This window comes from Bos javanicus, chromosome 13 (genome assembly GCF_032452875.1).
Source record: "Bos javanicus breed banteng chromosome 13, ARS-OSU_banteng_1.0, whole genome shotgun sequence".
Lineage (NCBI taxonomy): Eukaryota > Metazoa > Chordata > Mammalia > Artiodactyla > Bovidae > Bos > Bos javanicus.
The window spans coordinates 32828937-32854628 of record NC_083880.1 but is presented as its reverse complement, the minus strand read 5'-3'; the positions used below and the strand labels follow the sequence as shown (position 1 = coordinate 32854628).

The window sequence follows — 25692 nt, the reverse complement described above, 5'->3', positions numbered from 1 at the left end:
AATGAGTGTTTATCAGGGTCAAACTCTAGGAGGAAATCTGGTAGGATAGAGGCTAAAAAGAGGTCATTAGATTAAGCCAGTAGAAGGGCTTGGAGACCTCTGTGAAGACAGCGTTGGTAAAGTGGGTTGTAGGGTTAACTGGGAACAATAAGCACACTGCTATTTTCAAGAGCACTTGGGGAAGGATGCTTCCTTTGACTCTTATTCAGTTGAGGAGGTGGCAGAAGAAGGAGCATTTGTTCCTGGAAAGGGAGCTCACCTTTGCTCATCTTCATTCTCCTAAGAAATGTAGTCTCCCTTGGTGTAGGTAATTATCAAAAATAACACCTTAGAATGAAGTTGGGAGGGTCTGTTGGGACCAAGGGTCCCTTTATAAAGGTTTTGAATGAGGCTAGGAAGGAAACCTGAAGATAATCCAGGGAGGAACTGTTTATTTATTCTCATGGGATTTATATGTAGACTAAGGCCTTGACTATTCACAGATAGGGACTTCAAAAAATTTGTTAAAATTTTTATTGAAGTATAGTTGATTCACAGTGCTGTGATAGTTTCAGGTATACAGCAAAGTGATAATAATAGGGATTTTAAATTCAGAGGTAATTTGAGGTAATATCAGCAGGGGCAAACTGAACTTTCTTTTGGTCTACCAGGCCTATTGTTTATATTTTTGAGATCAGTCAGTTACCCAACATTTATTGAGAACTTAGAACATGTCAGCTCCTATTTGAGGCACTAGACCTACAGAAGTGAAGAGATGTACGCTAACAGTGCAAGGAAACTACTTTAAACTACTTGGGAAATAGGTGTTTTAAGTACCTAGTCACCTTTTAGAAAAAGTACATATTGGTTCAGCCAAAAAGATTTCGGCTTTTCCATAAGACATTCCTAACTCTTTTTGTAAGATAAATGAACTTTTTGGCCAATTCGATACAACTGAAAAAAATCTTTGTGGTGTGTTCCTGGAGCTGGCCTCACTGATTTGTTAAAATTTCAGAAAGTTTGAGAGGCCAATTTCAAATAGAGGATTACTGAACAGTCAATCATAAAATGTACAACTAAGGAAAATAAATAAAAACAAAGATTATACTTGAAAATCAAAATCTGGTAATTATTTTACTACACTTTGCTACTATCTATACTCTCAAGGTTATTTATGTCTATTGCGCCTGTATGATGGAAATACCATAATATTCATATTAATAGATGTAAGGTGTGCTAGTGAGTAACTCTTTCCAGTTCCAATTCAGAGAAGTCACAATTATAGCTGGAAAGTGGCCACAGCAGGAGTATTTATAAGACAGAAACTGGCAAATGCTACAGATCAACACTTTTTTTGACAGCTTCATATTAAACACTGGCATACCACTGTTCCTATATAGAAAAACCTTTGTATTATAGTCATTTCTTTGTTGTAATACGTATAGTAGTATTTGTATACTGACAAACATGTTACTCTATTATAAAAGTACTTGAAAGGTAACTGAGAGTAAAGGGAACTGATTGGCTTGGTAATTTTGGATGAGTGTTTAGTAGTTCACAATTTTTTTCCCATGAATGTGGGAAGACGAACCGTGGAATTTTAATTGTCTAAACACATTTTTACCTCTCGGCAAGCAATTTTCAGACTTGAACAAGGAGGAAAAACAGGAAAAAAAAAAAAAAACCCTACAAATCTGATTTTCACTGATAAAACAATTTCCTGAATAACTGGTTCAGATGGTAAAGAATCCACCTGCAATGCAGGAGAGCTGGGTTCGATCCCTGAGTTGGGAAGATCCCACAGGGAAGGGAACCCACTCTAGTGTTCTGGCCTGGAGAATTCCATGGACAGAGGAGCCTGGCAGGCTATAAAGTTCATGGGGTCGCAAAGAGTCAGACACGACTGAGTGACTTTCACTTTAACTAATGATTTAATATTAGTTGAATTGTTCACTTTATAAAAAATGAACAATTTAACATTCAAACTCACTAACAAGGGAAATATTCCTTAGGATAATTTTATGATGGGTTGACCAATTAAATTGTTCCCCTTCCCCACATTCCAACTTTTAACAGTGGTATATAACAACTCCTTTTTCTAAAAGGAATTAACTACACCAGTGGGACTGTTTTGTGATAAATAAATATATAGAGTTTCTATGTGACAAAATCCAATATATACTTATGTTCATTCATCCATTCATTCAATGTTCAATATTTACTGATTATAAAAAGCTAACAGCACTCTAAGGTTACTGTGTTATCATACGGTGTTTTACACTTCAAATTAAAGTATTTATTGGTTGTCCAGAATCCCTAGTTAATTGATTCCTTTTGTCAAAACCTTAAATATTTCAATGAAGAGGAATTAACTTTATTATAAATGGATGACCTGAAGCCATTATTTCTGTTTTAACCACTGACAGAACAGTTCTTTGAAAATAATTAACTAGAAAAATACGTTTTGCAGTTGTGTGTACAACTTCCCTCAGTGGAATACATTCAAAATTCTCTTAACCAACAACGAACTTAAGAAGCAAAGTCAGACTCTCAAGAATCTGATAGGTTATGGGAAACATTTCCCCCCAGTGGATTGATTCTTAACTTAAATAAAGTTTTGAAATGAATCTCAGTTACATGCTCATCTTTAGACCCTGACCCTGGGAGCAAAAAGAAGTAATGACATGTTCCATGAGGCTTTTAGGGCAAAAGAAAGAATTCTCCAAAAATAGAAACCAAGTTCAGAGAAGTAAAAAGGAAAATACATTAAAAACAAACAAAAAAAACCCTACACAAATGGATATCACTACAAAACAGTGGTTCCCAAACAGGGGTGATTTTGCCCTCCCCAGAAAATAACAGGCAAGGTCTGGAGATATGTTGGGTTGTCACAGCTGGAGACGGTGTGCTACTGATGTCTAGTCGGTAGGGACCAGGCATGCTGCTAACCCTCTACAGAGCAAGGGACAGCCCTCCACAATGAAGAACTATCCAGCCCCCATGCTAGAAATGCTAAGGGTGAGAAACTGCTAGAAAGCTAAATTATTATTGTAATCATACTAAGCTAATAAAATATTATTCAAAACAAAGGGGAAAATAAGGGAGACAGAAAACACCGACCATCTAAGTATACACTTAAAAGGTTCTCACTCATCTAAATATGTTATTGACAGCACTTTACCTAATGCAGCCAGAATAAATAACAGTCATTATCACCTGGTGGTCCTTAGTATGGAACACTGTGCCATGCACTTGACTTGCATTATCTCTACTCAAATTCATGAAAGCCCTGTGATATCAGTGCTGTTATTAGTACAGAAAAATACTATTTATTGCATTAAGTATCCTCTAGAGGTCAGCAGTCACTTGTTCTGTTTCTATCAGTAATTGTCAGCCGTGTGACCTTGGACATTGTGACAGAGAGTCAGTGTTATGAGAGCTCTCTGGAGCTCAGCTGGATATTATTTGAACACCCTCCAAGAGCTATGTGTTCTTAAGGATTTCAAAGTACATGAAAAGAAGGAAGGTTTTAGCAAAGGTATTTAGAGTTAGTGGAAAGACAAACACAGATCTTAAAAGCTACAGAGCGAGAGGCAAAAATCCAAACACATGCACACAGGAGGGAGACCAAGGGACAGATGAAGGACTTGGATCACATGAATTTTAAGAACACTTCCTCTAAGTCAGAGAAAGACAAATACCCTATGATATCGCTTATATGTGGAATCTTAAAAAAAAAAATGGCACAAATGAACTTATTTACAAAACAAAAATAGTCCCTGATGTAGAAAACAAACTTATTGTTATCAAGGGGAAAAAGAGGTGAGGAAGGAATAAATTTGGGAGATTGGGATTGAAATATACACACTGCTGCTGCTGCTAAGTCGCTTCAGTCGTGTCTGACTCTGTGCAACCCCAGAGACGGCAGCCCACCAGGCTCCCCGGTCCCTGGGATTCTCCAGGCAAGAACACTGGAGTGGGTTACCATTTCCTTCTCCAATGCGTGAAAGTGAAAAGTGAAAGTGAAGTCGCTCAGTTGTGTTCAACTCTTCACAACCCCATGGACTACAGCCTACCAGGCTCCTCCGTCCATGGGATTTTCCAGGCAAGAGTACTGGAGTGGGGTGCCATTGCCTTCTCTGGAAATATACACACTACTATATATAAAACAGATAAAAAGGATCTACTGTATAGAACAGGTAGTTTAGTGTAGTAGGTAGTTTACCTGTTTACTGTATAAACAGGTAGTTTATTTCCCAGGTAGTTTAGTGGTAAAGAATTTGCCTGCCAATGCAGGAAATGCGATTCCCTGGGTCGGGAAGATCCCTGGAGAAGGAACTGGCAACCCACTCCAGTATTCTTGCCTGGAAAATCCCATGGACAGAGGAGCCTGGCAGGTTACAGACCATGGGTTGCAAAGAGTTGGACACGACTTACTGACTAAAAAACTACAACTGTATAGCGCAGGGAACTCTACCCAATACTCTGTAATAACCTATACAGGAAAGAATCTGAAAAAGAGTAAGATATGTGTATACGTATAACCGAATCACTTTGCTGTACAACTGAACATAACACAACATTGTAAATCAACTATACTTCAATACTACTTAAAAGAAAAAAAAGAACACTTTCCTGTCCTAATCCACATGCTCATCCCACCACAAATATACATTTAAAGGACACTGAGAAAGCGACCTTGAGAAAGTTACGTGTATTTCATTGGAATTGTTGAGAAGGATTCATTTAGAGTCTGGGTCAATATTTCTGGTCATTATATAATCTTAACTGGTTGTAATGGGATGATATAAATTATTTTCTTGGTAGGTAAGTCTAGGAAAACTTAAGATGAGAATCATTTCACTGGCTGAACAAATATAATTACTATTTTGTTGCAAAGGAGGTTGTGCATCTTTCATATTGTATATATTTTTAAAGTTTAAGACAATTTGGCTCAGTGCAAAGAGATGAGCCTTTCCATTCCAAATTAAAATATATGACTATAATCGATTTAGACATGGGATTCTGAGTTGAAAATTTATTCATTTTATGAATGTACTGAACATTTAAGAGATCTTAAATTGCACCGTATTTATAATTTTAATTTATTTCATGAGATTTTCTTAGAAAGTTTGTGGCAGACAATTTACATGCTTTAAAAAGACAAGGGGTATTACATATATAAATGCATTTAAAAGGTGTTGAGACTGAAGCACTTTAAGGGAAATACTGACATCCTCAAAAGCATGGAAAGGCTCTACTATGAGGGAAGGAAAAACAGGTCTTTCCAGGAGTGAACTATGCTAAGTGCTCCATCCTCAAGAGTTAAAGTCTTCCTAACTTGGGCAACTGTGGGGTTCCTCTCTGGTGGTTCCCCGATTACACACCCTACGGGGAAGCTTGGCTGCCACCGAGACCTATCCATCTTTGCAGAACCCCAGCTGGCTCTGCAATTCAGAGATGACGGGCCTACTGGAGAAACAAAACTAAAAAATTACAGACAGACCTTGGAGATATTACAGGTTTGGTTCCAGACCACTGCAGTAAAGCAAATATCATAATAAAGCAAGTCACACGAATTGGCTTCCCAGTGCACATAAAAGTTATGTTTACACTCTACTATAGTGTACTGGGAAACAGCATGATGTCTGAAAAAAAAAAAAATCAATGTACAAAATTTAAAAATACAAAACAAAAAATCAGTTGCCATAGTAACACTAAAGATCACTGATCCACAGAACAACAAAGCACATACAATAAAAATGAAAAATTTGGAAATACTGCAAGATTTACCAAAATGGGACACAGAGACATGACGTGGGCAAATGGGGTTGGGAAAATGGCACTGATGTATTTGCTGGATGCAGGGTTGCCAGAAATCTTCAACTTGGTAACAAAACAAAAACAAAAACATGGTATCTGAGGACCAGAATACAGTGAAATGCAATAAAATGAGGTCTCTGTAGGTACCTTACTCTGTAGGTAAGGTCATGTCACCTGCCTATATGAACCAGTGGAAGCAACCACTCATAAATATGAATGAATGAATAAGGAAAACCAGATGTGAAATATAAGGAAAAATACAGGCTAAAAGACAAGATGCAAAATAAAGAGAAAAACTGAGTCTTGAGGAAACATAAGCAAAGAACAAACAGATTTAAATAAAACAGAAATTCCAAATTAGTTATCTTCAGAGTCAAGAGATGACTGCATTTATAAGAACAACAAACTATTAAAAAGTGTCAATGAGGCAATAAGAATATCCTTGGAAATTAAAATATACTTGCCAGCACACAAAAATACAATGGTGAGGATAATTAATAAAATGGATGTGTTTGAAGACCAAAGTGGAGGTATACAAAACAACCACAAAAAGTGATGGAAAATATGGAAGAGGTTAAAATGGGTTGCTCTTGGTGTTTCAACATTTATCTTTTAAGAGAATGAAGAAAATGTAAGAAAGATAGATGTACTTAGATTGAAATCTACCCAGTGCTCAACAGGATGATTGTGAAAAAGATTCAAGCCTAGACTTGTCCTGATGATAACTTGAAAGTCAAGAATAAAGGTAAAATATGAAACGCTCCCAGAGAGGGAAAAAAAAAAGAATCAGGTTACTATAGGTTTCTTATCAGCAACCCTGCCTCCCTGAAGACAAACAGTGAAAAAATGTTCTGAGGGGAAAATACATTTTGAAATTAGAATTTCGTATCAAGATAAATGATTAGTCAAGTATAAGATCAAAAGGAAGAAAATTCTGCAAGTACACACATACACTATAAGTATATGTAATTAATATGCATAGTATAAATATACATTTATATATGAATATAAACAAACTTCTAGTTTTCAAAGATTTTCCAGCAAAACAACACAAAAACGTCCAAGAACAAGGATCTCCTGTGACATTAACCACATGATCAGCTGAATGGAACTACGTAGAGGAAACTTGAAAGAAAATAAGAGAATCTGGCTGGAAGATAAGGCAGCTTTTACCAACATTAGATTAAACTTCCTTCTCCATGGATCCCATGTGTAAATGCTATTCTCATAATCATGATCTTGTAAGTGCTATTAGTTTTCAATTAAAAAATTGTATTATAGAATGATGCTAAAGGCTTAATTCCTGTTTCAAAACAGAGTGTAATTCAATAAAATAACTATCAAAAACTGGAAGTTATGATAAGAGGTCGTATGTTTCAAATTCCTCTTCTTTCAAAGTGTCTGGAGTTGGTAAATTACTAGATGAGGGAGAAATTTTAACATTTAAATCTATACTAGTATTTACTATATGAATTAAAATTTATAAACACCCTTAACAGTGGTTTTCCCTGAGGAGCAAAATTTAGGGAGGAATTGTGGGGTGAAGGGAGACATTTACTTTTCAATTCATATCATTTTGTTTTGACATTCCCCTCTACGGCATTCACTGTGGCCAGAATAAAAAAAAAAAAAAGAGGTACAAAAAAAAATATAGTGCAAGAACATAAAAAGTTGAGGGAAAAACTTTCAGAAAAGGATCACTGGAAAAATAACCTACATATTTTATATATCTAACCTTAAAAAAAAATGTTCTATGGCATGTTTTTCTTGGCTCACAGAGTAAAAACCTAATCATTACCATGAAAGTTGACTTCATTTGAGAGAGGGTAAAAAAATGTTTAGGAACTATAAAATCCAACCATAACTGGCAAATTCTAGAATTTCCAAGACTGAGCTTTGAAACATATATCTGAAAACCCAACAGAAAAAAAGAAAGAGCTGTACTACTCCAAGTTTAGAAGAAACTGTCTGACAATAAAGCAGATACTAGAAACTTATAACTTAGCATTCTACAAATAGGCTTGGGTGAGTCACACTGCCCTCATTTTGGAATACTAACAGAATCATGCATCAAATTCTAGCTTCCTCGAGCAAATGTTGATGTGTGTGGTCAAATGGTAACTTATCAAGAGAGGCCTTCTCTGACTACTCTTAGAAGAAATCCATCCTAGACCCCCCTGTCACATCTTTAATCTTCTTACCCTGTTTCTTCTGTCTTTACCACCTGCATATTTATTTGTGTGTTTTTCTCATGCTTTTCCCAGCCCCCAGAAGAATGTAAGCTCCTTGAGAGCCACAACTTGGTCACATATTCCCCAGGACCCACGTCAGGTACTCCAGAGTCATTAGGTAGATGAAGAGAATAAATATTATTACAATATTGGGTTGGCCAAAAAGTTCGTTTGGATTTTTCCATATTACAGAAAAACCTGAACAAACTTTTTGGCTAACCCACTATTTCTTCATATAACAACTGATCTCAGAGATACTGTTCTGTTTACCTCAAACTGGCAAATTGCATGTTCATTTTAGATTACTTCTCTAGCTGGATCCTAATTGTCTAATCAATAATCCATTTGTTACACGCATGATTAAAAACAGATGCCTGCTTCATTCTCAGTAGACTCTCAGGGCATCCATTCTGAAACAAATAGAAATTCCTGCATCAAATAAAATTAACAGCTTCTTAAGGGTCTACCATGTTCAAGGCCTTGGATGGGTGAAGAAAAACCCACGTGGTTCTGACCCAGAACCACCGGTCTTCCAATTCTGGGGGAAAACAACTTCCTAATCACCTTCTATCTTCAATGTAAAAATTCTTGGCAGCTGGTATTAAGGTAACTGCTAGGGATGTTTTGACATTTTCTGTTTCTGAATATTCCTCTATTTTCCCTCTTTTTAGAAAATCCAGGACTCACTCTCATTTCCCCCTTTTATTTGTAAAAAGTATAAAAGACTTATAGTCCAGAAAGTTACCATCTAATATTACAAAATTCGGGGACCATGTCAGACAAGAGTTTTCCTTTAATCCTGAAAATGCTAGTTTTAGTGGGAAAAAAAGTGGTTGACAATGAGAGGGAAAATATAACCCTATCACTTACAGGGTATCAAATTTAAAAATAAAGAAAGGTAGTTCTGCAATGCTTCCAAACCAAATCAGAATTGGAGTAAGCTCATGTTCAAATATTACTCTTGTGTTAAAATGACATTTTGGAAAGTGCTTCATTTTCTGGCTGACATGAGCAAACACATCTGTGAGCTGATGACATTTCATACAAAAGGGACAACTTGTTCACCAAAAAAGCTGTCAAGTCATACCCATGGCTCATTTTGCCAAGAGCCAGAGGTGTCCAACATACCGTCTGCCTTCTGTAACTTCACTGGCTCTTGTGCCTGGCACATTTGGGGTTGTTTTGGGGAGGCTGGTACATATCCAACTCATGTGCATTATGACCCCAACAAACAGATCCCATGAGCTGTTGAAAGTGACCTTGGGACAAAACTCAACGGTTACCCAAGGAATTCCTATGGCTGCCTCTACAGAGCTGCAGTTTTAAAATGCATTTCCCATTTCATAATGATCCTGCAAGGAATGTGAAAATCTAAAATATTGCGGTATGGCAAATATTTTCAGGGTAGCCAATGTTTGAATTAATCATATTTCTTTTATTATAACTGATTTGGACATTTTTATCTTTTATGTTTTTATCAAGAGACAGGTGCTTTATTGCCACTTCCCCAACACTGCCCACTCCTTAGTGACCTTACATCTTTTTAAATCCACAACATCAAATTATGTGATCCCCCTTTTCCACCTCTGTTGCTGCCTTTTAATTTGTGTAACATGTACTTACTACTCATGTCTGTGGGGAACCGCTGCTGTGCTAGGTAGGAACTAGTATTATATTCAAGTGGTGAAACAAATAGATAAAATATAATCTTTGTCTCCAGTTTAAGAGAGGAAGGATATCAGAAATAAATAGCTTGAACACAACTGCAATTAAGACAAGCATCATGAAATAAAAGTATGATGTCCATTTACTGATTTTGGAGGCATTTCTCCAGGTTCTAAAAACACTATTTTACCTCACCTTATTGACACGTCAATAAGACATATCAACTCAAATTTCATAGCATAAACAACACACGCAAATTTCACACATTCATGTACATGTTCTGCATCTTTTTATAGTCTTAATTCTTTCAAAGGTTAACCCCAGACCTCTGTATTTGGTCTCATTGTCTTCCACTTGCTCCGGAAACATGTTCTCTGGCTACAGATATGCCCACATTTCCCTCAATTTACTTCCCTTCCAATGATTGTGGTTTACTTCCTCCTTCTGGACAATGTGGGGTGTATTTTGCTTGTTTCTAGCCTTTATCACCCACACATTTTTTGTAAATCATTGCTGTTTTTCTGGACTGTCACTAACTCCTTTGAAGTTCCTCTTCAAAGATCACCAGTGATAAGCAACACCATTTTTTTTCCTTTGCTGGGTGGCATGTGGGATCTTCGATCCCAACCAGGGATTGAACTCACGCCTCCTGCACTGGAAGTGCAGAGTCTTCACCTCTGGACCACCAGGGAAGCCCCACCAATGCCCTTGAGAGTAAAGTCATTTTGATCCTAGTGTATACCTCTCTTCTTCCTCCTGAAAACTCTCCATCTTTAGACAGTACGGTGTCAAAGAAGATCCTGTTTCTTGTCTTACCTCCCAGAGAGCATCTCATTTTTATTTGTAGCCTCTTAACATGTAAGAATGCCCTAGGAATCCCCCACCACCCCTCTTCTCTCCTTGCACTGGGCGTCATGAATGGCAAACATGAGCATATTCTGGCTTGACACGTTGGGGTTGTTAGTTTTTAGCGATGTCAACACTTTCATCCTAGGAGGTATTACATAAAACCTGGAATTTCAGTTTGTCTTGACAAATCATAATTCATACCAACCATGAAATAATGATACAAGAAAGAATGTCAAGGAGATATAAAAGACTGCTTGACTGCTAAGTAGGAATGAAAGAATCGCTTCCCCTATCACATGGGAACCAAAAGGTAGGTTTACTGAAGATGTTGAGGATTTATGCTGATTCCCACCCATATTAAAAGTTCATTCTATCAGTGTCAGACTTTTTCACATCTTCACTTCAGTCATCACAGTTATTTGCTTTATTGTATTCTCCAATCTTATTTCAAAAAGGGTTTGATTCAGAATCCTTTCGTTTACTTTTCCTCAGAATATTGAATTTTGAAAATCTGAGCTATGAAATAAGAGAGATAACAATAGATAATATGAATTTTATTTTTTCCATTTGTAAAGGCTTTATTGAATTTGTTACAACACTCTTTCTGTTTTATGTTTTATTTTGTTTTTTTTTTGCCCACAAGACATGTGCAATCTTAGCTCTCCAGTGAGGGATCGAACCTTGGTCCCCCGCACTGGACGGTGAAGTCTGAACTACCAGACTACCAGGGAAATCCCAATAATATGAGCTTCAAACTCCTAATTCTTTCCCAGTCACATAATCTACTTAGTCCATGAAGTAGATGATATACAGCCCAAACACCATTCTTTATTCTCAATATTAGAGATGATAAAGTCTCAATTTTAGAGGTGATAAAGTCTCCATAGGGGAAAAATATAAGAAAATAGATAAAGGTGGAAAGGTATAAAAAATTCCATAAGAAAAGTCATTTGAATTATTCTCTTTGACTCCCTTGTATTAGATTAAAAAATAAACGTTTGGCAGTAATTAATCCTAAACCTCTACTTCCTGATGTTGATGCTTCAATTTCCATTACATCTGATTCCAAGAATAATGTATATATTTCTATGCAGAGGAATAAAAAGTGAGAGTGAAAAGTACAACGTGACCTACAAGAAAAAAAACTACCTCCGTTTTAACGAAGGACTAGCAGAGACAGATTTCTCCTTTGTACATATCAAATGTTAACTAATAGACCATGATTTTAGAACTCATAATAGCATTGAACTTTCATCCTGAAAGATGTACTTATGTTTGGAAAATAACAATCCACACAGCACACATGGAGGATGAATTTTCTGTCCAACGGAAGCATAAATCAAGGTTTTGTGAGCTGCATTTGATTTCTTCCTTTGGTGCTTTGCTAGCCCACTAAGCCTGGTTGCCAGGCAACCATGGCAGCTTTGCTGAATATAGATATTAACAGGTTTAGGTTACACTGAAAAACATGGAGTGAAAATGAGCACCAGACTTATCCTTCACCTGGAAATTTGGGGGGAAAGCCATCTTTTCAACTCAATATTTGAAATGAATGTATTTATTATCTTTGGTTACACTCCATTCTCTGAGATGGTCAGAGGAGTTCAATTCCTCATTGGAGAGAATACATTTTTGTCTACTATTTTTTTGTTTTTTATTTTTTAAGGTTACTACAGAATATTTTTTCCATTGGAGTATGACTGCTTTACAGTGTTATGTTGGTTTCTGCTGTACAGAAACATGAATCAGCTATAGTATACATATATCCCAGCCCTCTACATCGCCACAGAGCACCAAGCTGAGCTCCCTGAGATATACAGTGGCTTCCCACTAACTATTTTACACATGGTAGTATATATATATCAGTCCTAATCTCCCAGTTCACCTTACCGTTCCTGCATGCCCACATGTCCATTTCTCTACATCAGTGTCTCTATTCCTGCCCTGCAGATAGGTTCCTCTGTACCATTTTTCTAGTTTCCACATATATACATTAATATATGATATTTACTTTCCCCTTCTGACTCACTTCACTCTGTAAGACAGACTCTAATTCCCTGGTTCACTGCCATCGTGACTTGAAACTGTGTTTAGAAACACTGGTGGTTTTTCTCGAAAGTGAATGGATTACAGTCTCATTTTCATAAAATAGGAACATGTTTGTGACGTTTTATAGTGTCAAGACTCTCTCTCAGAGGTATCTGGAACCATCTGAGGCAAGCAGGATAGAGATCTCTCCCCTGTGGATCAGACTAGAAACACTGTCTTCTTGAAGATAAATGACTAGTGCCCCCGAGGTCAAAGGCAGAGCTGGAGTGGCACCCAGATATTGAGCCTGTCTCTAGAGGCAGTCCTCCGGCACAGCTCTCTACAGTATTTTTCCAGGATGGTTGAGAAAGTGGCAGAAAATGAAGACACTCGTGTGAACTGTCAAGTTTCTGAGGCTGCAGGTCTGGCTCTTATGGAGAGAGGCAAGCGTGTCATCTGAGACAGGTGGCACTGAAGTGTGTTTGTTCTTGACTTTTTTCCCTCCTTCTCTCAAATATTTTCACATCCTTGTTTTTTCTGCCTGTCCTCCCTCACAGCCTTTAGGGAAAAACAAAAAACAAAAATAAGCTCTGTCTGTTCCTTCATCTCCGGAAGTGACAGCAGTGGCCAACGAGGTGCTGAGCTGACTTCCTTTAATATGAGTCTGCCATGGGATCAAGGGTGCTGGAGAGACTCCGTGAAGTCTCAAAGTTTGAAGGACATCTGTTTACAGGTGTGGACCTATAACACAGCTGATGAAGAGAGCAGACTGCATCTGTGTAGCCAGACTGCAGGAGGCTGCAATCCACCTGCCAGTCTAGAAAAGTCTGCGCACACCTGGTTCACGTTTAAAATGTTGCTTACATTTGAAAAATTAAGTGCGTTCTGTGCTTTCCACTATGGAAAACAGTATGGAAGTTCCTCAAAAGACTAAGAATAAAATTACCATATGATCCAACAATTCTACTCCTGGGGCATATACCTGGACAAAACTAAAATTCAAAAAGATACACCCTATGTTCATAGCAGCACTTCTTACAATAGCCAGGAAATGGAAATAATTTAACTGTCCCTCAACAGATGTATGGATAAACAAGAAGACGTGGTACACATGCACAATGCAATACTACTCAGCCACAAAGAACAAAATCATGCCATTTGCAGCAACATGATGGGACTAATGATTGTTAGACTAAGTAAAGTAAGTCAAAAAGAACAAACACCATATGACATCACTTACATGTGGAATCTAAAATGACGCAAAGCAACTTATCTATGAAACAGAAACAGACTCACAGACATAAAGGACTGGCTCATGGTTGCCAAGGGGGAGGGGATCAGAGGAGAGAAGGGCTGGGAGTTTGGGGTGAGCAGATGTTAACCACAGTGAAGTCCTACTGCATAGCACAGAGGATGACATTCAATATCCTGTGATGAACCATAATAGAAAAGAATATTTAAAAAAGAATAACTGAATGAATTTGCTGTACAGTAGAAATTAACACAACATTGTAAATCAAATAATTTAAAAAAATAAATAAAAACGTGTGCTTTCATTGTGGCTGCTTCTGGTTATGTGGAGCAAGCAGCTAGAAGATCGCTGTGGTAACAAAAGCCCCAGCAAACTACTCAGACCAATTCTGTAAGTTCCAGGGATCACTGTGACAATATCTCAGACCTCTAACTCTATTCTGATTCCTCTTGTGTCAGGTGGGGACGCCTAATACTGCTGATTTGGGGGAATCTATGTCAATGCCATCTCTTCCTTCTGCTTTGATAAGTTGGGAGTATTTTTATTCCCAGTCTGTTTTTGTGGCCACATTCACTTAAACAGAGCATAATTTGGGTTCTTTTCTTGGGCCCAGGGAAAGGCAAGATAGTCACATCCTTTCTCAGCAAATGACCAAGGCTCTGTAAATTCACAGCATGGAGCTTGATTCACCAGAGGAAGAGAAGGATGAAGTTTGTCACCCACCTTTGGCTGCTTCCCTTCACACGAGTAGAGGGAAGCCAGCTCATTTCAGTCTCCTGATGTGACTTGGGAAGTTCATAAAGATCATCTATGTAAGACCTAAAAACGAGCAAACTGCCGAGATAAAAATACCAAACCTCCCTGGTGAGGCGAATACTGATATGTTTGCACTCCTGAACTCATGAGCCTCCTTTTATGAAAGGCGTGGGACCTTCCCCTGCATGTTGAGAGTCTCTATCTAACTTTTGATTTTTTTTTTTGGTAGGATGAAATTGAAATAGTGCTCTTTCCTCACTTACAGTCTCATTTTCTTGGATTAGCCTTACTCCTTAGGTGAAGTCCCTTCCTACTTTCCTCCCCAGAAAGAAGGGAGGAAATTTCTTTCTGAATAACCTCTTAATTTTTTCCCCAGAAGCCCTCATATCATTGCCGATGATACAAACATAGAAATTCTGCTTGCATTTCAAACGTGTCAATTATTAATGACATAATGAACACCTAGAATTTTGAACTTTATTATAGTATGTTCTGCCAGTATGAATGACATAAATGCAAACTTCCTTTACACAAGAGTGAGGGTAATTCTAATGATCTTTTTTACTTTGCATGACCTTTGCCAACAAGGCTTAGTTTGGAACTTGGCTCAGAAGTAGCAGCGATGAGATTTCAGGGGCGTGGGGGGTCAACTCAGAGGCACACGTGTGAATACTTCAAGTGCGTTCAGAAAAGTTGAGGTTCTATCTATGGAAGAAGAAGCAGTGGCAGGGAACCAGACCATAAATTTACATGGAGATCGGACTAGACTTGACATTCTCCAAGGTCAGGCTAAGAAATCTAGATTGGCACCTGAGGTAATTTCATGTAGAACAACCAAGTAAAATCCTTGCCTAACTGCTCTTTCTTATGACATGACCCATCTCCTTCATGTATACTCCTTGCATTCTTAAGAGTGATCCTCACACCATATGAGGTAAGTACACAGATCTTCATTTTGCAAGTAAAGAAAGTGATTCCTGAAGAAGTTAATTCACCTGCCCAAAGACACAGGTCTGATGCCTTCCTGTCTGACATCAGCTTAGTCTGTCTATCTGCATTTCCCTACTCACATTGACCTTCAAGCTTGCAGTTTCCCAGTCCTTCTCCCTAACCCCCTCCACCTTAATCATTCATTCATACTCTGTTGTAACAATGAGAGTGGTCATGTAATTCGTTGGCCAAACCAGAACACTTCTGAGGATGAAAGAAGACACTATTAATAATTGTGGGCCAACAGGTCTAATATGGGACTTCTGGTCACCCTAGGGTGAATGAATGCTTGAAACAGGATTAGCATTTATTTAGTAACTTAATTTGAAATCACTCACACTGGGATCTCTCCAGCTTTTTCTCTAAGAGTAGCATCCCTAACTTGCCTCCATTGAATTTCTCCATGGGGTCCTCCAAACCCCACACAGCAGTTTTCTCAGGGCAGAAGTAACCACTCCAATCTTATCACGTCCATGTACCTTCTATCTATATATAAGGAGGAGTCCCACAAAACAGTGGGACTGCAAGGGAATGTTTTCTCTGAAATGCTTGCTGATCAAGGTGGCTACTGCTCGCAGAGGCTGTTATTCCTAGCCAGCTTGCACAAAGGTCAGGACACTCAGAACAAAATCTCTCTACGGGGCACCAACTCAGATCCCTGTGAACAGATTGGGATTTGGTAACTCACTGCAAATTATGTCACCTCTTGATTTTAGGGAACCATTCCTCATTGGTCATCTCATTCTTAGGCCCTCAAAGCCTCAGATGTGGCACTGAAGGTGAATGAGGATACAGACTGACATCTTCTCCCTGAAATGTCACACTTCTTATTCAGTCTGGATGTAGCATTCTCATTTAGATTTTGCATTATATCTTTCACGTAGGTGATTGTGTATACTCTCTCTGTTTTTTAACCTTCACCACAATAGAAAAAGGGGAAGGGACTTCCCTCGTGGTCCAGTGGTTAAGACTTTGCCTTCTAACATAGGGGGCCTGGGTTTGATGCCTGGTTGGGGAGCTAAGATTCCACATGCCTCTTGGCCAAAAAACCAAAACATAAAACAGAAACAATATTGTAACAAATTCAATAAAGACTTTAAAAATGGCCCACTTTGAAAAGAAAAAGGGGGAAGATTTCAGCAAAAATACTTAGTGACTTGTGGATAATTATTTGATTTTCCTCACCCTTCCTGATCCGCCATTCTGTTGGCCTTCTGTCATGATCTTCAGACTCAGGAATACTCAGGCAGAGATGCTACCCCAAGGGGAAACATGTTTGGAGCCAGGGTGAACCTCTGCATGCGAGGATGGTGCACTGCACTCAAAATGGAGCTGAACCTCTCCCTCACTCCCAGATTGTCTCCAGAAGGACCAGGGATGTCCTCCCAGCAAGTGTGAAGAGAAAGTTTCACCAGTTGGAAGTTCATTTTGTCTATACCTAAGGCTCAAACCCACAGGAAAGAAGCCAGAGGAACAAGCAGGAGAGTCTTTGGCTCATCCAACCCCTGCTTCCAGACTTCTCAGTTGTCCTCTTTGTGAAAGGAGTCAGTTGAGTTCAGAAATGTTTAACTCTAGCTGTGGATGGTGAGGAATCTGTAAAGGATTTGATCTGACAGAGAATTGATGAAGATCTGGGTTTAGGGGCACTTGTTGACTAGGAGAAGTGTTTGGAATGGATTAGAGAAGGGAAAATTTGGAAGTTAGCCCTCAATATGAAGACTGCTACAGGTAAGGGTCTAGCAGAGACAAGATAAGAAATCCCTGGAACTTCTCTGGCGGTCCAGTGGCTAAGACTCTGTGCTCCCAATGCAGAGGGCCCAGGTTCAATTCCTGATCAGGGAACTATTAATAGATCCTATATACTACAACTAAGAGCTCACATATTGTAATTAAAGATCCTGCATGCCACAACTAGGAGCTGGTGTAGCCAAATAAATAAATACTAAAAAAGAAATCCCTGAATTAGTGCTATACCAGTGGGACTGGAAAGCAAGGGACAGAGGAAAGGAGCAAACTGGAATTGAACACATTGTTTGTAAGAGTGAGCACTATGATTAGCACCTAATATAAGTGCTAATATTAGGAGTATTTTTAAAATACTCCTATGGAAAAAGCTTTATTATACCCATTTCATAGATGAATACACTAAACCTTGGTGGTTATAACTTGTCCAAGATCTCACAGTTAGTGTGAGAACCAGATTCAAACTCAGAATGTCTCTGAAGCCTGTATTTTCTCCATTTTTGGAATACTGTCAACAAGGCATGTTGGTGATGTTGGTGCATGAGAGAATATGATGTCATCAGAAACAGAAATATACAAACACACACCACAGAATGTTGCTCAGTCATGAAAAAGAATGAAGTAATTATTTGCAGCAACATGGTTAGACCTGGAGATTATCATACTGAGTAAAGTAAGCCAGGGAAAGTATTAGAATTTCAGCTTCAGCATCAGTCCTTCCAATGAAGGATTTTCTTTTGTAGATTGGTTCATTTGCTCATTTGTTGTATTTTAGACATATATGCCTAAATAATATAATGACTGTCTAAATAATATGATATGATAGAAATTATATCTAAATATATGTATAATTATAATTATAAAAGATATAATTATATCTAAATTATATATTATGTCTAAATAACATGAGAGAAATTATATGTCTAAATAATATGATATCTGGCTTACTTCACTTAGTATTAGAATCTCTAGGTCCAACCATGTTGCTGCAAATATTATTTCGTTCTTTTTCACGGCTGAGTAACATTCTAGTGTGTGTGTGATTCTCATTTCTGTTCCTGGTGATATGAAGAGTCAACTCATTGGAAAGACCCTCATGCTGGGAAAGATTGATGGCAGGAGGAGAAGGGGGCGACAGAGGATGAGACGGTCGGATGGCATCACCGACTCAATGGATGTAAGTTTGAACAAGCTCCAGGAGATGGTGAAGGACAGGGAAGCCTGGAGTGCTGCAGTCCATGGAGTTGCAAAGAGTCAGACGTGACTGACTGAACTGAACAAAAGAAAAACAGACTCACAGACATAGAGAAAGACTTGTGGTTGCCAAGAGGGAGGGGCAGGGATGGGAAGATGGAGAGTTTGGGATTAGCAGATGCGAACTGTTAGAAGCAGGATGAGTACACAAGGCCCTGCTGTATAGCTCAGGGAACTACATTCAGCATCCTGAGACAAACCATAATGGAAAAGACTCGGAAAAGAACACATATGTGTAACTGAGTCATCTTGCTAAATGGCAGAAAGTAACATAGCATTATGAATCAATTATATTAAAAAAATATGAATCAGGAAAGCAGGGGAAAGGCTTAGTTTGGAGACAGTGAATGACAGCTCCCTTTAAATATATGAGAGCTCTCTAAGTTAGAGAACTATGGTTATCTTTAAAATATGGTTATTTTTAATATTAAAAACATAATTAACAGTAGCAGGCTTCATAAGATACACAGCTTTTAGTGCTCCATGACTCACTCTATAAAGTAACGTACATCAGTATTTACCAAGCCCAGACAGAGTCCTTTTATCGAGTAAAAAAAAAAAAAAAAAACTCATTGGAAGAAGAAATAGCTGTCCTCACATATGAATTTCTGGAAGAATCTTAACAGCTGTCAGCAAAAGTAAACAATTTATCTGATCAGACACCCTGTCACCAGACACCCTGATTTCCTATCAATTGTGAGTGAAGTTGAAAAAATTAAAATCGTCACAAGTACTGGAAACAAGTTTAGTAAACCTTCCAACATACTTCAACAAGGAAAGAGAGGAGAGCAAATAAGAGGGAAATACTATTTCTGATGACACTGGTATATGTTCAGAGCAGGAACAGATAAAATTAGATATTTTCAGAAACTGTTATTGTCTGAAACCAATAATCTGGATGCTGCAGTGAAACGTATATATCAAATGAAGCACAATCAATGAGAGGTAAGTCAGCTTTCGAGTCATCAAGATATCTACAGTGACCTGCAGATATCTACAGTGACCTGCAGATATCTACAGTGATCAGGGAGGTTAAAAGCGAGAGGAACAGTGATTCTTGACAATATGAGAGTGACATCCACATGGAAATAAGCTGAAACATCTACGGAGCCAATAACCAAAGAAAGGTGATGGATTCCTCCCCTGGAGGACACCTCTTCAACTTCAGAAATGAGCAAGTGTGCAGGGTGTATTGAGTTTTAATGTTAGTCTTTTAGACAATTTCTAATAACACAAATTTTATAATAGAATAACACACCCATAATAATGCATTTGCTAGAAGTATCTTTAGAAAGCAGACCTAAAGTTCTGAGTTCTTATTTAATCTCAAGCACTTGGTTAAATGAGAGCAATTTCTTTATATTCTTTATTTTTTAAATGAATTTTATTAGTTTCTTATGGCACATAATCAAAACTGGAAAAACAACTAATAAAATACACTATATGCAGAGAGCAATTATTTTATATAAGACCACAGATTTGGAATAACAAACGGCTCAGTGTGAGTGATTTCAGATCCTGAGGATTAAAAGTATAGCAAGGCAGTCTGCACAGTGACAGGACATGAAGTGGGATCTGTTATTTTTATATTTTGAGGGTGAAATGACTTTTCAACAAAGTAGATCAGTCTGACATAAAGTCAGATCTATACAACCTTAAGGCGTCCCTACAGCTTTTAGGAACAAATGTCCACAAGACCATGTCCTGTCCCCCACTCTGCCAAACAGATCTTTGGAAAAGTTTTTTATGGTCCAAGAATTCACAGAGATTCCATGATAAAGTTTTGGATTGCATGCCTGTCCTCACAAAAAGTAAAAATTGCTCTTGGAAAAGCTGTGTTCCTTAAATCTGGATCCTTACTCCCCAATTCTCTGGCTCAATCCATTAACATTACTTTAAAATTTATTCTCATTTCTGTTATGTCAAAGTTATATTACACTCGTTGGTGAGACTGTCTCAATTACTTTAAAAAATAAGAAAGTTCTCGATTCTTAAGGGTCACGGGTAGAGCATGAGTGTGTCATGATGACCCGTCCTCTCTCTGTCCTTGCTGCTATCACCTTGCTGATTGTACAGGTGCCTAGGTGTACTGTCCTGTGAAGCCTTTACATACCATCTCTCCAGGGACTGGAAGGGAAGGATGTCAGTGTGCCTTGGAATCCATAGGGAAACAATTACATAGACAGACAAATGCATACAGAGACCCAAGGAAATTTCAAGAAGGTAACCATAGTCCAGCCACACTGGCCATCTTGTCACTCCTCACATGCTCCAGTCTTTGCACCTTGCACCTGACATCTTTGCTGGAGATGCTCAATTACTGTTTCCCCTGTGACTGACTCTGCTACCTTCTTCAGTGGGTAGCCATTCCCTTCTCCAGTGGATCTTCCCAACCCAGGAATCGAACCAGGGTCTCCACATCGCAGGCGGATTCTTTACCAGCTGATCTACCAGGGAAGCCCTAGCTTAAATAGCTGGACCAACCAACATGCAACACCCTCTTCCACTGATCAGCAATTTCTAACCCATTTCTTGCTTGACTTTTTTACTGAAGTATATAACGTTAATTTCTACTGTGCAGCCAAGTGATTTATATTCCTATTTAGTGGTTCTTTGTATACTTTTTTCCTTTATGGTTTATCCCAGTTCAATAGTTCGCTGTGCTACACAGTAGGACCTTGTTGTTTAGCCATCCTATATATATCCTAATTTGCATCTGCTAACCTCAAACTCCCAATTCATTTCTTCCCATTCCCCCATCTCCCTTGGAAACCAGAAACCTATTCTGTACATCTTTGAGTCTGTTACTGTTTTGTAGATAAGTTCATGTCTCTTGCTTGACTGTATTCTATCTCACGCATTACTCATATATCTCCTGTTTCCCTTTACTAGAATTTCAGCTCTTTGAGGACACAGATTTTCAAGTACCTTACTCGCTACTGTTGACTCAGTGCTGAGACTATCATAAAAGAAGCAATTGATAAACATCTGTTGAATGATTGTTGAACGCTTATACAGAGGACTTGCTAATTCTCACTGCATCTCAGAGAAATAATAGGTAGTTACTATGCACTTGTTTAGGGCTTCCCTGGTGGTTCAGTGGTAAAGAATTTGCCTGCCAAAGCAGGAAACACAGGTTCAGTCCCTGGGTTGGGAAGATCCATTGGAGAAGGAAATGGCAACCCACTTCAGTACTCTTGCCTGGGAAATTCCATGGACAGGTAAGTCTGGCGGACTGCAGTCCATGGGGTAGCAGAAGAGTTGGACGTGATTCAGTGATGGAGTACACATCCTCTTGTTCATCTTACAGCCAGGAAACCTCTCAGGCATGTTTAAACAGACACCTAGACCAGATACCACGATATTGGAAAAGAAAAGTGGTGTTTCACCCTGAGCTTGGGCTTCCCTTATGGCTCAGCTGGTAAAAAATCCACCTGCAATGCAAGAGACCTGGGTTTGTCCCTGGGTTAAGAAGATCCCCTGGAGAAGGGAAAGGCTACCCACTCCAGTATTCTGACCTGGAGAATTCCATGAACTGTATAGTCAGTCCATGGGGTTGCAAAGAGTCGGACACAACTGAGTGACTATCACTTTCACCCTGAGCTTGTGATTTTCAGCAATACGTATTTGCATTTATCACTTTGAGCCAAGTATGTCTAAGGAATTCTCTAGAGCAACAGTCCCCAAGCTTCCTGGCACCAGCACGCTGTTTCATGGAAGAAATTTTTCCATGGACCAGGAATGGGTGGTTTGGGGAAGATTCAAGCACATTACATTTATTATGTACTTTATTTCTATTATTATTACATCAGCTCCAGCTCACACCATCAGGCATCGGATCCTAGAGGCTGGGGACCCCTGCTCTAGAGGAACCAGGGATGGAGAGATGCATGACCTATTCTCACCATCACAAAGTTCACGATGTGGTCTGAGACATGATGAATTATTTTATTCTCTTCTTGAATTCGAGTCTAAACAAATGTTTAAATGAAAACCGGCAATGGCAAAGGCAGGTATATCGGGTACATTTCACCGTACCTAATAGTCAAAGGACTCAGAGAAATGTCATTCACCACCTAAAACAACCACAACTGATTGAAACAGAAGTGATGGCCAACATTTGAAACTGTCTCTCTATTACAAATAAAGGCATTCTATAATATTCAGAAACATTGATTATTCATTCCTTGAACAGAAAACACACACCTCCCAAATGACAGTATTCTCTGTAATGTCACACTCATAAAATTTGTAAACTTTGCTTTCGACAAACTCTGCTACAGAGACTTGTGTCACCAAATACAACAAACCAGGAACAGTCTATTCTAACCTAAGAAAATACAAGTATTCTGACTCTATGAGAAGAACTGCTTCTAAACTTTTAGCCAGGGACTTGAACTTTTAAAAAAATATTAGCATAATTGAGTCTGAAGGGAACCTAACCCAACAGTGGTCTAAGCTTTTGAAATGTTTCAAGTTTTGTCCTCCTGGCAGAAATACTCTGTTAAGCAGGCACTGCTTTGGGAGAATTAATCTTTTAGGAGGATTACGCAGATGAAGGAGGGGATATACTTCTGAAATTACTCCTTTCTTCGGTGTTTATGTACCAGGAGAAAGTGGCAGACGCCCCTATGGGCACTGGAATTAGCCATTGGAGCCATCTGAACAGAGAGGGAATGAAAACTCACTGGTCCTTGAGTTTTCTCTCTTGATTATACTGTGAAGGGGGGCAAGGAGAAGGATAAAAAAGCCACAAAAGCAATAATATCAAGATAAGAAATATTCATTTTTAATTGGGATATTACAGTTGCTTTACAATATTGTGTTAATTTCTAGTGTACAATGAGTGAATCCACTATACGTATATTAATTTTTAATAATGAATAACCTGGAAAAGTTTGTAAACTTTTGGAGATAATTTTGGGAGCTGTGTTTTAAACTAAGACACATGTCTTTGTTAAATATTCTAAAGAATATCCATAATAGAAAAAAATCATAATCACTGTTTTCAGACCAATTGTACTATGTCATAAAATGTAAAAAAAAAAAACACAAAAAAAACCCAATTAGTGAATTTCAAGTTAAGGTACTACAAATGATTTTTTAACCAAAAAGATGGAATCCTTTCTTTTTCTGAGTTAAGCAAACTGTAATCATAATCAGATATGTCAAATTCTGTGACAAGTATGGTTGGGTTGTAGGTGTGAGCAGCAGCTAAAACACTGGTGTAAGAGACACAGTTCATCTGTGAGAACTTATGAAGTAGAGTAGAAGGGAGAGTAGAAGGGAATCCATTTGTTAATTTTAATGCATCAAGCTCAGGAAATCGGACAGCCGGGGAACTATAGTCATTCTTTTTTAGAAGTTTTCAGACTATTCTCATTATTTTGAGCTCAATCTAGTTTATATTTTTGGTAGGAAACTAATTTGAAACAACATTAAGGAGTCAAATTTGATTAGGATTAACATACTGTTATTCCTGGAATGTTAACCTTTCACTATAGATGTCCATTATGGATTAACAGCAATTAGTCAGAATGAAATTGAGAAATACCTATTTCTATCTTGTTTCTAACACAAAAGGAACAATTTCCCCCAATACTGTAAACTCTACATGTGCTACCTTTAAAATTTGACTTAATGCCCCTCCATAATATTGACACTCTCTTTATCGAACCTAAAGAATTCTGGGATTAAAAACATCTTAAAATCATAAATTTGGATTCATAAATTTTAAGTTCTGGGTGTAGATGCGACTATGAGGCAACTTAAAAATGCCAAAACAAGTAAAGAGTTTATGTCCTATAGTTTATATTTTAGCAAGTACACCATCAAGCTTTTGCCAAAGGCTGTCTAACATGTAGAAAGATCTTCCTGTGATTTTCTAAGGCAAATACTTTTTCCCAAACACGAAACCCCTAGATGTCTTTTAAGTTCTCAAAGCATTTCTGTTTTAGATATATTTTGAAGAGAGAGGAAATCATTGTCTACTTACCCAAGAGACATTTTTACCCTTAGGTGTCTTTAGCATGGCAACATGCAGGGCTGAGGTGGCCAACAGCAATTTCACCAACATGGACAATCCAGGGAAGTAGATTTCAAAAGTCTCTGTTACCCAAATGCAAAAAGTTCCCTGGTTTGCCAGACACAGATATCATAAGTAAAAATAAAGATCACCTTCAGGGAGCCCATTTTTCTTCTCAGGGCTAAGCATGTAAACACGCACATCACAGATCACTGCTCTAATTACCCAGTCTATGAAGGCAGGCGCTGCTGCATAAGGGTCTTCTCTATGTCCACAAAATGGACAAAATCCAGAGTGCAGTATCCCGTTAAAAAACACAACTTGATTCCAGGTGGAAACGCCCAAAAGCACAGAAGAATTCTTCCTTCGCTGCTAAAGTGCAACTCCCAAGGACTCCCCAAGAGTGATCAAAAGGTTGGCCGCGCTGGCTGACAGTTACTTAGCAAGAAAAAGAGGGAAAGCAAGTTGAATTTAGGAGACTTTGTAGGTTAGCTGCTGGCGGCATCCATTTTAAGAGGCGCCTGACTCCAGGGCTGCCCGGGAGGATAAAGAGAAAGCGGAGCTCAGTTTCAATAAATAATACATAGTCTCAGGTACAGTCTGTGCCTGGTGGGACCTTCTGCTCAGCTTCAGCCAGGAGAGATCGCTCTGCGCAGCCCGGAGCCTCCCTGTGCACCTGTTGTTGGTGAGGCGGCTCGGTGCGAGGCTGGTCTCCTAACGACCAGGAGCGTTTGTTTATAAGAGAAGAAAAAGAGAAGCCCCAAGAGGGGGGCAAATGAGAAACCCCAGATGCAAGGCTGGAAATCAGTGCTGGTCCCCTCCCCTCGCTTCTGCGCCCTTGTGTCCCGTTTCTTTTTACCTCCTGTCAATCTAGATTAACTAAGCAGATCCAGGCTAAATTTTGCTACTACCAGTAGTGATTAGTTTGAGTTGGCGAAATCGGATTATACAGGCGGGCCTCTGCCTTCTCCCCCAGGCAAGCCACACCAAGCGACTGGAAAGCTGCTGTCCTCCTCACCGGACTGGAACATTCTGGAAGGTTCTGCCAGGGGAACTAGCTCACAGGAGAAAAGTTGGCTACCTGAGGCTGCTCAGAT

General features: G+C 38.7%; 1 protein-coding gene across 6 annotated transcripts in view; it reads right to left on the bottom strand.

Annotated features, from left to right (window-relative positions):
• Positions 1-25692, bottom strand: part of CACNB2 (calcium voltage-gated channel auxiliary subunit beta 2) — a 424474-nt gene that overhangs the window by 220902 nt on the left and 177880 nt on the right. The window contains exon 1 of one of the 6 annotated variants that reach the window (XM_061436169.1): positions 24566-25322. The exons of the other annotated variants lie outside the window; for them this stretch is intronic. Within the exon in view, the coding sequence (XP_061292153.1) occupies positions 24566-24646 (81 nt within the window). The 5' untranslated portion in view covers positions 24647-25322. Of the gene's footprint in view, positions 1-24565; positions 25323-25692 lie in introns of those variants that run through there. 6 annotated transcript variants of the gene reach the window in all.